At 36.1% G+C, this 13022-nt stretch overlaps 1 protein-coding gene across 1 annotated transcript; it reads right to left on the bottom strand.

Annotated features, from left to right (window-relative positions):
* Nucleotides 1–1098: 1098 nt before the first annotated feature.
* LOC147461917 (uncharacterized) lies at nucleotides 1099–5291 on the bottom strand. The gene is made up of 3 exons (XM_086502080.1): nucleotides 4590–5291; nucleotides 2344–3127; nucleotides 1099–2241 (listed from the first exon to the last, which is right to left on the bottom strand). The coding sequence occupies exons 2-3, from the start codon at nucleotides 2927–2929 to the stop codon at nucleotides 1703–1705; spliced, it is 1125 nt and encodes a 374-aa protein (XP_086358206.1). The 5' UTR covers nucleotides 2930–3127; nucleotides 4590–5291; the 3' UTR covers nucleotides 1099–1702.
* Between the last annotated feature and the right edge of the window lie 7731 nt (nucleotides 5292–13022).

Raw genomic sequence — 13022 nt, 5'->3', positions numbered from 1 at the left:
CCACATGGATATTTTTGAGAGTTTTTTTCCATGTAGAAATAATGACACCCCTGTCAGTAATAAATTTGTTAAATTTGATCAAGTTTAGAAATAGTGTAGAATAATAACACAAAGCTAAGCTTTTAGACATAATAGTTTATGAAAAACAATTAGATACTAATTTTTTTGGTTTTATTAATCAGACTTACATTATGAACAAGAAAATAAGCTACAAATCCTCTCTCTCTCTCTCTCTCTCTCTCTCTCTCTCTCTCTCTCTCTCTTACACAAACACACACATTCACGTTCGGATATGCGTACACAAATGTCTTATTGATTATAAATCTTTGATTTCAAGGCCAATCACATAGATCTTAGAAGTAGCTTGAGATTGTTTCTATAATGCTATAGATTATTAGCTCATTTAAAGAGAAATATAATTGGTATCATAGCAGTATGCCTTCCGTGGTGGTGTTGAATATGGTTTTCAAAGATAATCATGGGGTAATTTTATTTGCTAATTAATACTACGTGCTTGATACAAGTTATATTTATGGATTGCTTTCTTTATGGGTGACTACACTTTTTAAGAGTGACTATAGTGTATACTTTGGAAGGTTGTTATCATTGCTTACCACATGCAAGTAACATAGTAACATTGTACATGAAATAGATGTTTGGATTATCACTCTCTCATAACACACAAATATTGCATGTTTGACCTCTTATTTTAGTACAATTTACCTCTTCATTTCTCACTTGATACATATTCTCGATTGCCAAAAAAAACAATTTAGAGCGAAAACATGACAACTGTAAGAGAGCTTCACAACAATTCAAAGATGACTAGTAGTATATACACAAAAAGACAATCACAAAACACCATATGAAACAACTTCAATTATTTTTAAATAGCTTGTCTCATCAAATACAAGCTTTGATCAATAATCTTTAAAAGAGAAATTTGAATTCCTATACAACATAAGGATGCAACTACATGTAGTTGAAATCCTTAATTCTTTCAATCTCAATAAAATAATTTGAAAACTTGAAATAAGTCCCATCAATCCATATGCGATGCATCACATCGCCCATCCATGCTTGTGGATACCTGCAAAACAAGTCATACATTAGTAAAAGACTTATCATAAATCACTTACATAGTATTTCACAAGACTTACTTAGTTGGCTCTAGGTATCAGAATAGAGAAGATGAATTTCTAATAGACCCAAAAAGTTTCTTCATGATGATCATCTTTCCAATATAGCAATGCTTTCTTATTAGTTACATCAACACTTTGCACCACAGCTTCTATTGTTGTAGCTTCAAGTCCCTTAGCAATTACAATGTCGCCCTCCTCTAGCCAAGGAGGAACACATCCTAGCCCCCTTGGCAGCACTAGACGATGACGTCGATCAGATCCACTAACTTCATGCAAGACCTCCATATCAGCTCTTGCTCCTTGAATATAAAAAAACTTCCAACAAATACAGTGGACTGGTAGTATCAATGAGACACACTGATTCCTCTTACTTTTGTGTAGGATGAACATTCCAGAAACATCATCAATACCATCAAAGCTTTCCACAATGGCCTCCACTGTGACAAACACAATGACCACTCCTTGCTCCACAGAAAATATTTTAGATAGCCTCCCATAAAATTTTGAGTCGTGATCTTTAGCTACTACCAAATAATCTCCTACATTGTACTTCACTTCATCTACAAAACCTTGGAATACTCATATCCAAAGGAGCATGGGTCTCCACTTGATAGACTCTTGATCGATTCTTTTTCATTGGCGCTTAATAAGAAAGGAATTTTTCTCAATTTTCGCCCAATAGCTATTCCATTTCTATTAAGCAAAGCTTTACAAGCACAAGGGTGCCCAAGCCGAATTGCACTACTCCATAGCTCTCGAGCTTGCTTCTCTGAGGTTGCAAGAAAGGCACACAAAGCATGCGAATTATGACACTCAAGGTTTGACAATTCCTCAGAGTTCCAACCTTGAGGTGAAAGTAAGCAAGAGTGAAGATCTTGCAGATATCTATTTTCACACAATAGCCTGTCCTTTTCGATCTCTAATTGCTTCCATGTATTTGTAAACAAGATGCGACTATGGAAATTTGTATAGGATATCTCATTGGCTTTATTGTTAGTTGGAATGCTTAAGTGACCTGATATGCTCCTCTCAAAAGAGTAGCACCAAAAGCAATCATGAGAGCCATGGCGTAAGATATCGTCAAGCATCTCTCCGCTACCTATACACAGTAGTAATGCAAGCATCACTTAGTTAATACTATAATAATCAAGCACTTAATAAAATCTCTTTGAGAAAATATTCTTGAACGAGTCTTATATACCTGCCACATGCTCCAAAGGGGAGCTATTGGGACCCTCGTACTGTTCTGACAAGATTCTCCATGTTAATAATAGAGAGCGACATGTTTTGATATCACTCAATGACCATCCTCCTCTTCTAGAGAAATTGAAAAAGAAATGTGTGATATCAACAAGAAGCATCCCAAGTTGACGTTGTTCGTCTGTGATTCCCTGCACTACATTTAAAATGTGAGGCAGACACCACTGTACAAATTTTTGACACTCTTCTGCCTTGAACATTTTAAAGTGCTTCGATGGATTCCTTGGCCATCGCCCTGAGTTCAAAATAATCTTTGGAATGGAAGCTGTAACCTCCTTAACGGCATTGTAGATGTCACGCTTCATTGGTGTGGTAGAAGATGAAATCAACTTTCTGATGTACTTTTGAAATACGTTCAGAGATAGTACATGCATAGCATCATATACTAAGTCTTTTGACAGATCGAATGCATATAAGTGATATAATCTCGACAGAATGGATTGCCCAGACAAACCTGCATCGCGTAGTATATCTTCTTTAGCTTCTTTAGTAGAAGATCGCTTGGCTCGTTTGATTGCTGACCACATGTCTTCTACATGTCGACATTGAGGAGGATGTCTAGCTTGAAATCTACTATTGTCATACACATATCTTGACCCATTTGCATCTTGCTGAAGTGTTGCATGTGCTTTACAGCGTCGACAAAATCTCTTTCCACCATCCTAATAATGGTATTCCAAATAGCTTCATTGAGAGCATACTCGTGAGTGTGCTCTGTATCCATTCTGAAAAATACGACAATCGCACATTACTCATCTCTAGTTATTCCTTAGCCAGTTATTCATCTCTAGCCATACCCTAGACATTGTAGAGCTTAGTCATAGATAGGATACAACATTAATTTACATGTATTGGCCATCTATGCAGAAATCGGCATAACGGGTCGTATTTTTGGCTGTTTTTTCAAAGGTGGGCACTCAGTAGAATAGGAAGCATGATTCTTCTATTTTGAATTAACTAAGACTCAATACATGAGCGTCGAGGTCTAGTTGTAGCCTCAATACATCAACGTTGAGGTCTAGTTGTAGCCAATCTCTTCTCCTCATGGATGGATGGCCGTTCACAATGCTGTTCCTGGCAGGGTGTCACGTGCGACATTAATGTAAACGGCAACGAAACAGCTCGCGTCTCTTGCCTCCAAGTCTTCGCAGCTGATGAGCCAGTGCCATGGCTGGCCCTATTCCTATCTCCCTTTGCCACCTCTCTGCCCTCTCCACCCTCTGTCTCTCTCAGATAGCTACCTGTCCGGCCCAATCCCTCCTTGCCTCACTTCTCTCCCTCATCTCCACCACCTCGATCTTCACAACAACTCCCTTAATGATTCGAGTTTCATCACTTTCTCATCTTCCTTTCGCAGCCTTAGGTCGTTGAATCTTTCCCGAAATGTCCTCTCTGGCCCCAACATAAAATCCACCTTAATTCTTACCTTCCTGCCCACATACAAGCTCACGTCTCCCGACCTCTCTGAAAACAGCTTGTCTGCTTGCCTTCCACCTGCTCTTTGCTATTTTCACCGCCTCTCTGTGCTTGATTTCGGTGATAACTCTCTCTCTGGATCAATCCCCAGGTACTTCTTCAATCTCACGGCTCTGCAGCACCTCCGCCTCACTTCTAATGATCTTTCGGGCCCACTCCTTAGTGCATAAACCCACTTCAGCCTACCCAATCTTCGCTTCCTTGGCCTCTCCAACAACGCTTTCTACGTACTTGTTTTGCCAAGCTATACTAAACAGGTGTTTTAAGTTTTGATTGTACTAGTTGTAAGGCAGCAGGGAGGGTAATGAAAGGACCTATTGTCAATAAAGAGGATTTGGAGCTCCCTACACGTGTATACAGCAGGCAGGGAATTGAGAGGACCCATTGACAAAATAAAACGTAAAGAAGATTTCAATTTTTCAAACGAAAAGAAGTCTCCATGATTCCCCAACCAGTCAAGAGCTCCAATTCCGCCGACAGTGTCAATGGGGAATTGCTCTAATCAAGCCCATCTAATCATGCAAGCATGGCATTTAAGACTAATATAAGCTACAAAAAATTAGATTTCTTCATGCACAGTAAAAGCCAGAATCGAGAGCACAATGTACATGACGAACCTTGGATAGTGGGAATAAAGAGCTGATTAATAGAGTGCCACATCTAATTCATTCAAACAATGAAAATAAATAGAGGAGAAAACATGGAAATCACCTGGTAAATTTAAGAGAACTCCGCAGTGACTTGATGCCTACAGTTGAAGTTTTGCGACAAGCTACGCCACTGCACGACGTCTTCTTCAGGATGTCGAATTGAAGCCTCCACAACTGATTTGGGCAACTTGCTCGCGATGGACCAGGCTTGATGGCTGCCTGTAGGTTGCTATTCTGGTGTTGGCAGCTCCTTCAAATGAGATGGGATGCTCTGAGAGACTAGGGAGAGCTACGCCAGGAGTTGGCAGCTCCTACACATGAGCTGGGACCAGATCAGAGAGAGAGAGAGAGAGAGAGAGGGAGCAACAAGTGTTGGAGTTTTGCGACAAGCTACGCCACTGCACGACGTCTTCTTCAGGATGTCGAATTGAAGCCTCCACAACTGATTTGGGCAACTTGCTCGCGATGGACCAGGCTTGATGGCGGCCTGCAGGTTGCTATTCTGGTGATGGCAGCTCCTTCAAATGAGATGGGATGCTCTAAGAGACTAGGGAGAGCTGCGCCAGGCGTTGGCAGCTCCTACACATGAGCTGGGACCAGATCAGAGACAGATGAGAGAGAGAGAGAGAGAGAGAGAGGTGCTGGCCATTTAGGCGGGACAACCTCAGCACTATCCCAGGCGAGTGGGCCCGATCATGGCAGCAGCCCACCAGAGAGGTGCTGGCCATTTAGGCGGGATAACCTCAACACTATCTCAGGCGAGTGGGCCCGATCATGGCAGCTGCCCACCGCCACACACTCAATATTGATTGAAGCATGACGGCTAGCACCATGTGGAGATAGACGAAAAAAAGCGCACTGCAGCAATGCAGTCTGCCGCCTGCATGCGCAAGCCGCTTGAGATACGTACAGTTGCTTCTTGACGATATTGTGCCTTAATTGGTGGGGTGGCCCACAATAGCCAGCTGTTGGGAGGCACTGTTCGGGAAAAATCATTTTCACAAACATACAAAATCCCTCCAAGACGAATCTGAACCGAAATTTTACAATACTAGCCAGTATTTTTGCAAAATTATTCCTATTTGAGGCTGTCAATCAGTGTTCGGGAAAAAATCATTTTTTCGCACATACAAAATTCCTTTTCTTAAATTTACCAAGAGGAATTAAAAAAAAAACTTTAATTTTTGGGTTTTTACACTGTTTTTCTCTATTTCGGGGTGGAATTGAATTGAGACACATTTTTCCCGAACACAATAGACCTCGGCAGCCGCACCCCGCACTTCAAAATTTACCAAAAAAACCATGTGCCAATTAAGAGTGAGACCATGTCCGGAGAGAGAGAGAGAGAGAGAGAGAGAGAGAGAGAGAGAATTGAACTAAAATGAAATGTTATGTTAACCTCTTCTAAATGCCATATTGACCTATGGAATATGGTGAATCTTATTCAAAGAAACTAACTAAATAGAAGTTGCAGTGTGACCAAGAGCCGGAGAGGTACACACACACACACACACACACACACACACACACACACACACACACAGGAGAAAAAGAAGAGGATTATAAAGTCGTAGGAAAGTACTATCCCAAGAGACCTTAAAGATCTACACAGAGAGTTATATATGGAGAGAGAGAGAGAGAGAGAGAGAGAGAGAGAGAGAGAGAGTAGAAGAAGAAGAGGATTTTAATGTCGTAGGATAATACATTTGTTATGGAGATTTATATATACAATCATGGACATTGTCTATCTATGCATGTGGTATCATAATCATTGTAGGTGTTTATATCCTATCTCACTACTTCCCAACTAGACAATACATGCATAGATATATATCATTTACATTGGTGTAATAATTACATGTGGTATCATAATTATTATCATCATGCACTAACTTCTTATATCTCTTGTTTACACCCGATGTAGTGCCGAGATATAAAAAACATGTACACTATCCACCCAAAGAGGGGGTATATTGACAACTCTTCTAGCTTATTGTTGCTTATATGCTCAATCATTATCCAACTAAACTATATGCATCACAATTATTAGTGTGCATTATCTAAATCGTAGCTCGTACTGTGATTGTAGCTTATTAACTCTCTCAATGTTAATATATTTATTTCAGTGTCTAACTAGACTAGAGGCCTAGGTACATGTTATAAGGCTTTACTAGAATGGCTCAATAGACAATATAATATTTAGACTAGCATCAGTACTAATAAACATTATAGCTATGAAATTTAGCCATTTAGAAATGTAATAGACGATTCAATCAAGTTCATTTAATGATAGAAGTAAAAAATATTAATAAAGGGTATTCTGAGAAGTGTCTTACGAGTCTTCATAATTTTAGGGGCCGTATCTTGAGAAGGTGGTTGTATCATAGGGGTATTTCGGTAATTACACTACCATCTAGGGCCAAACAATGTTAGCTGAGATATAATGGATCTTCGTAATGATTACATGCGGTGTCATAATTATTATCACACCTTATTATCATGCACTATATATCCTCTTATATCTCTAATTTACACCGGCCGTACCCTATCTAGTGGATATCAAAAACATGTACACTATCCACCCAAAGATTGTGTATCACAACTATTATAGCTTATTGTTTATATGCTAAATTGTTATTTAGTGTCCAACTAGGCTAGAGACCTAAGCATGTATCATTATTATCCCACATTATTTATTCATAGATCTCATGTGTATTTATATTATAAATTCATATTTAATTATTTTCCCCATACTAAAGGCGCCAAATTAAGTCGGATAATACTTTCAAAAGGTTAGAGATTAATATTGATGACAACACCTTATTATTATGCACTATCTTCTTATCTCTAATTTACACCCTACCTAGTGGACATGCTAAACATGTACAATACTATCCACCCAAAGAAGGGGCATCATAGCTCTTCTAGCTTACAAGTTATATGCTAACTCATTATCCAGCTAGACTATCTGTATCCTAATTATTAGAGTGCAATATTTATATTGTAGCTTGTAAATATTATTGTAGCACATCACCTTTCTCGATGTTAATATATCATATCTGAGTGTCCAACTAGTCAAGAGGCCTAGGCATGCATCTTTAGTATGCGGCATACATTATTTATTCATAGATCCCATGTATTGAAATATGAAGGGCAAGTCGATCAATTATTTATCTATAAGTGATCCTCTACGTACGTACAAAGCTTTATATGTACAATCATGGACATTGTCTATCTATACATGTGGTATCATGGTCATTGTCGATCTATACATGTGGTATCAAAATCATTGTAGGTAGGTGTTTATATCCTTTCTCACTACTTCCCAACTAAACAATACATGCAATACCAGCATTATTATCGCCTCACATATAGATCATTTACATCGGCGTAATAGTTACACGTGGTATCATAATTATTATCACACCTTATTGTCATGCACTACCTTCTTATATCTCTTATTTACACCCGATGTACTAGTGTCGGGATATCAAAAACATGTACACTATCCACCCAAAGAAGGGGTATATTGACAACTCTTCTAGCTAATTATTGTTGCTTATATGCTTAATCATTATCCAACTAGACTATATGTATCGCAATTATTAGTGTGCATTATCTAAATCGTAGCTCGTAGTTATTATTGTAGCTCATCATATTTATTAGTGTGAATTATTTATATCGTGCTCGTACTTATTATTGTAGCTCATCATCTCTCCCAATGTAAATATATCATGTATGAGTGTCCAACTACACTAGAGGCCTAGGTATGCATGTAACATTATTACCTCGCATTATCTATATCTTGACATGGACATACTATCAAAAGGTCCATTTTACATGAATCGCTATTGTGAATATTATGTATACTTACGTGGAGATAATATGTGAGATTATTTTATCTTTGTTATGTTGATACCTCTTGATATACATCTTCATCTAATATAGTCTTCATTTATGTAGTAATGACTTTAGTATCCACTATCCAACTAGACTATATCGTAATTCACATATATTGTAATTATTATGTAGCAAATACCTCTTGATATACATATAATTTGTCTAATTTTCAGTATTTTGTGAAATATATAATGCAACTCTAGTGCTTCATTATCTAAAACTTGATGTTCTATGTACATATGGAGTTATAGGCATGCATACTATCCATTTATACTAGGGGTACCATAATAATATTTTTTATATGTTAATGTGTATATCATAAATAGTAAAAACATGTATCTTTGTTGCAACAACCAATGCAACTTATATGTGCGTATACTATCCAACTAGACTAGCAGTGTCGAGTGTTGGTTGTATTGTAGCTTGTACGTGTTCTACATCACACCATGCAACTAAAATAGAGCTTGCATAGTTATATTTGTCTAATGTATATTATCTTGTGAGATATATAGGGCAAGTCTAGTGATTAGTTATCAAAAATATGATATTTTATTTACATATGGAGTAGTATTCATGCATGGACACTATCCATCTATAGAAGGGGTATTGTAATGGTTGTTATTAAGGTTAATATGTATATCCTAACTCACTACAGCTCCACACATTAATATCTTCACACGTGTATAAATACATATTGAGTGCTCAATATCTCCACACACTTTTACATACACATTATCTTAGACATTGATAATAATGTGGTAGTTTGGATTGTTATAATTTTCCATAGCTCCACTATTTGAGCCTCCTATTTGAACTCTCAATCATCACCATAGCCTAATCTAGGCTCTCTTGAAGTAGACTAGAGGCCACTCCATTGTAATTATTATCTTGCATTGTTTATATCGTAGGCCGCATATATTGAAATTATATATGAAATTCCAATTGATCTATATATTTGTTTAGTTTTTTATAAAATATATGAAAAATCTAGCAAATAATATAATATAAGTTGTTATTCTATGTGTATATACCGAGTTGTAAGTTGTATATATGCATGGACATTGTTTATCTATACCCAAGGTATCATACTATCATTGTAGGTTAATATTGTTTATATCCTATCTCACTATCCAACCATACCGTACATGCAATTTTATCATTATTATCATGCACTATATTTGATGTAGGTAATTGCATGGATTATAAACATCTTATCATAATTATTATTACATGTTATTATCACTCGTTAACTAATTAGTATATCTCTAATTAATTTATATCCTATCAATGTGTTATGCTGATACCTCTTGATATACATCTTCATTTAATATATAGTTTTTCAAATATGTAGGACATCCATATATTAATTATCTATATCTTGACATGGACATAGTATCAAAAGGTCCATTTTACATGAATCGCTATTGTGAATATTATGTATACTTACGCGCAGATAATATGTGAGATTATTTTATCTTTGTTATGTTGATACCTCTTGATATACATCTTCATTTAATATATAGTTTTTCTAAAATATGTACGACATCTATATATTAATTGTCTATATCTTGACATAGACATAGTATCAAAAGGTCCATTTTACACCAATGGCCATTGTGAATATTATGTATACCTGTGTGGAGATAATATGTGAAATTATTTACATGCAGGGACACTATCCATCTATAAATGTATACATGTAGGGACAATATCAATAATTTCTACACGAAAGCATATTGGATCTTGGCCAGACTGGGCGGGCTAGGGTAGCAATTAGGAGACGTGCGAGCATTATGCTAGGCTATGTTGATATAAGTAGACAAAATTTTGAGTGTAGTAATCACTTTACTATCCACTATCCAACTAGACTATATCGTAACTCACATATATTGTAATTATTATGTAGCAAATACCTCTTGATATACATATAGTTTGTCTAATTTTTAGTATTTTGTGAAATATATAATGCAATTCTAGTGCTTCGTTATCTAAAACTTGATGTTATATGTACATATGGAGTTGTACATATAACTATCCATTTTATACTAGGGGTACCATAATAATTCATTATATATTAATAAATATAAAAATAAGACAAACTATATGTTTATCAAAGCAACTTATATGTGCTTATATATAATTACAATATAGTTGAGTTACGCTAAGTCAGTGGAGCTGCTAGTGTCGAGTGTTGGTTGTATTGTAGCTTGTACATGTTCTTATACTTCACACCATGCAACTAAAATAGAGCTTGCATAGTTATATTTGTCTAATGTATATTATCTTGTGAGATATATAGGGCAAGTCTAGTGATTAGCTATCAAAAACATGATCTTCTATGTACATATGGAGTAATTGCTTACATGCATGGACACTATCCATTTATAGAAGGGGTATCATATTGGTTGTTATTATGGTTAATATGTATATCCTAACTCACTACATCTCCCCACATTAATATCTCCACACATGTATACATACATATTGAGTGCTCTGTATCTCCACACACATATACATACACATTATCTTAGACATTGACAATAATGTGGTAGTTTGGATTGTTATAATTTTCCATAGCTCCACTATTTGAGCCTCCTATTTGAACTCTCAATCATCACCATAGCCTAAATTAGGTCCTCATGAAGTAGACTAGGGGCCGCATCGTAATTATTATCTTGCATAGTTATATCATAGGTTGCAGATATTGAAATTATATAGGAAATTCCTATTGATCTATATATTTGTTTAGTTTTATTTAAAACATGCAAAATCCACCAAATAATTTAATATAACTTAATATTCTATGTGTAGGTAGAGTTATATATATACATGGACATTGTTCATCTATACCAAGGTATCATACTATCATTGTAGGTTATTGTTTATATCCTATCTCACTATCCAACTATACCGTACATGCAATTTTATCATTATTATCATGCACTATATTTGACGTAGGTAATTGCAAGGATTATAAACATCTTATCATAATTATTATCACACATTATTAACACTCGTTAACTCGTTAATATATCTCTAATTAATTTATATCCTATCAAGGTGTTATATTGTTGATACCCCTTGATATACATCTTCATTTAATATATTGTTTTTCAGAAATATGTAGGGCATCCATATGTTAATTATCTATATCATAGTATCAAAAGAACCATTTTACATGAATCACCATTGCGAATATTATGTATACCTACGTGGAGATAATATGAGAGATTATTTTATCTTTGTTATGTTGATACCTCTTGATATACATCTTCATTTAATATATAGTTTTTCTAAAATATGTTCGGCATTCATATATTAATTTTCTATATCTTGACATGGACATAGTATCAAAAGGTCCATTTTACAGGAATGGCCATTAATGTGAATATTACGATACCTGTGTGGAGATAATATGTGAAATTATTTACATGCAGGGACACTATCCATCTATAAATGTATACATGTAGGGACACACTATCAATTTATACAAGGGGTGTAATAATTATCCTACACGTTTATACCAAATCATATTGGATCTTGGACAGATTGGGTTGGCTAGGGTAGGAATCACGAGACGTGCGAGCATTACACTAGGCTATGTTGATATAAGTAGAAAAAATTTTGAGTGCAATAATGACTTTACTATCCACTATCCAAGTAGACTATATCGTAACTCACATATATTGTAATTATTACATAGCAAGTCTAGTGCTTATAAGTTATCAAAAACTTGATATTCTATGTACATATGGAGCTGTATACATGCATAGACCATATATATCCATCTATAGAAGGGGTATTATAATGGTTGTTACTATAGGTTAATGTGTATATCCCAACTCACTACAACTCCCCACATTAGTATCTCCACACATATATACATACATATTGAGTGAGGTATCTCCACACACATATACATACACATTATCTTAGACAGGTTGATGGTAGTGTGGAAGTTTGGATTGTTATAATTTTTCATAACTCCATTATTTGAGCCTCCTTTTTGAACTCTCAATCATCACCTAGCCTAGTTAAGGCTCTCATGAAGGCCGCATTGTAATTGTTATCTTGCATTGTTTATATCGTAGGTTGTAGATAATCGTTTAGTTTCATATGAAATATATGGAAAATCCAGCGATACATACTATCCATTTATACAAGGGGTACCATAATCGTTCTTATAGGTTAATTATGCGTATATCCTAACTCACTGCAACTAGAATCACGGCACCATGATTATTATCTAGCACTATTTACATCATATATCAAAAATAGTAAAAACAAGTGCTTTTGTTGTAACAACCAATGCAAATTATATGTGCGACGTTTACATGTGGGGACTACATGGGTATCTATAAACATACAAGGACACTATCCATCTATTTCTATATACACTAGTAAAACGGCGCCGCCTCCGGCGGCAGCATGGCCGACTGCCTTCGACTCTCTCTCTCTCTCTCTCTCTCTCTCTCTCTCCTCTCTCTCTCTCTCTCTCTCTCTCTCTCTCTCTCTCTCTCTCTCTCTCTCTCTCTCTCTCTCTCTCTGTGCACGTGCTATCCGCCTATACCGACTTGCAGGGAACACAACTGGA

The sequence above is a fragment of the Adiantum capillus-veneris genome, chromosome 3, assembly GCF_014529385.1.
Source record: "Adiantum capillus-veneris isolate H3 chromosome 3, ASM1452938v2, whole genome shotgun sequence".
NCBI lineage: Eukaryota > Viridiplantae > Streptophyta > Polypodiopsida > Polypodiales > Pteridaceae > Adiantum > Adiantum capillus-veneris.
This window is presented reverse-complemented; position numbering and strand designations above follow the sequence as displayed.

What these genes read in the sequence shown, in the direction of transcription:
- LOC147461917 (XM_086502080.1), bottom strand. Translation starts at nt 2,929, where the DNA reads ATGTGGTCAGCAATCAAACGAGCCAAGCGATCTTCTACTAAAGAAGCT. An exon ending in CCCTTTGGAGCATGTGGCAG is followed by an intron (nt 2,242 to 2,343) that starts GTATATAAGACT and finishes TACTGTGTATAG; the next exon opens with GTAGCGGAGAGATGCTTGAC.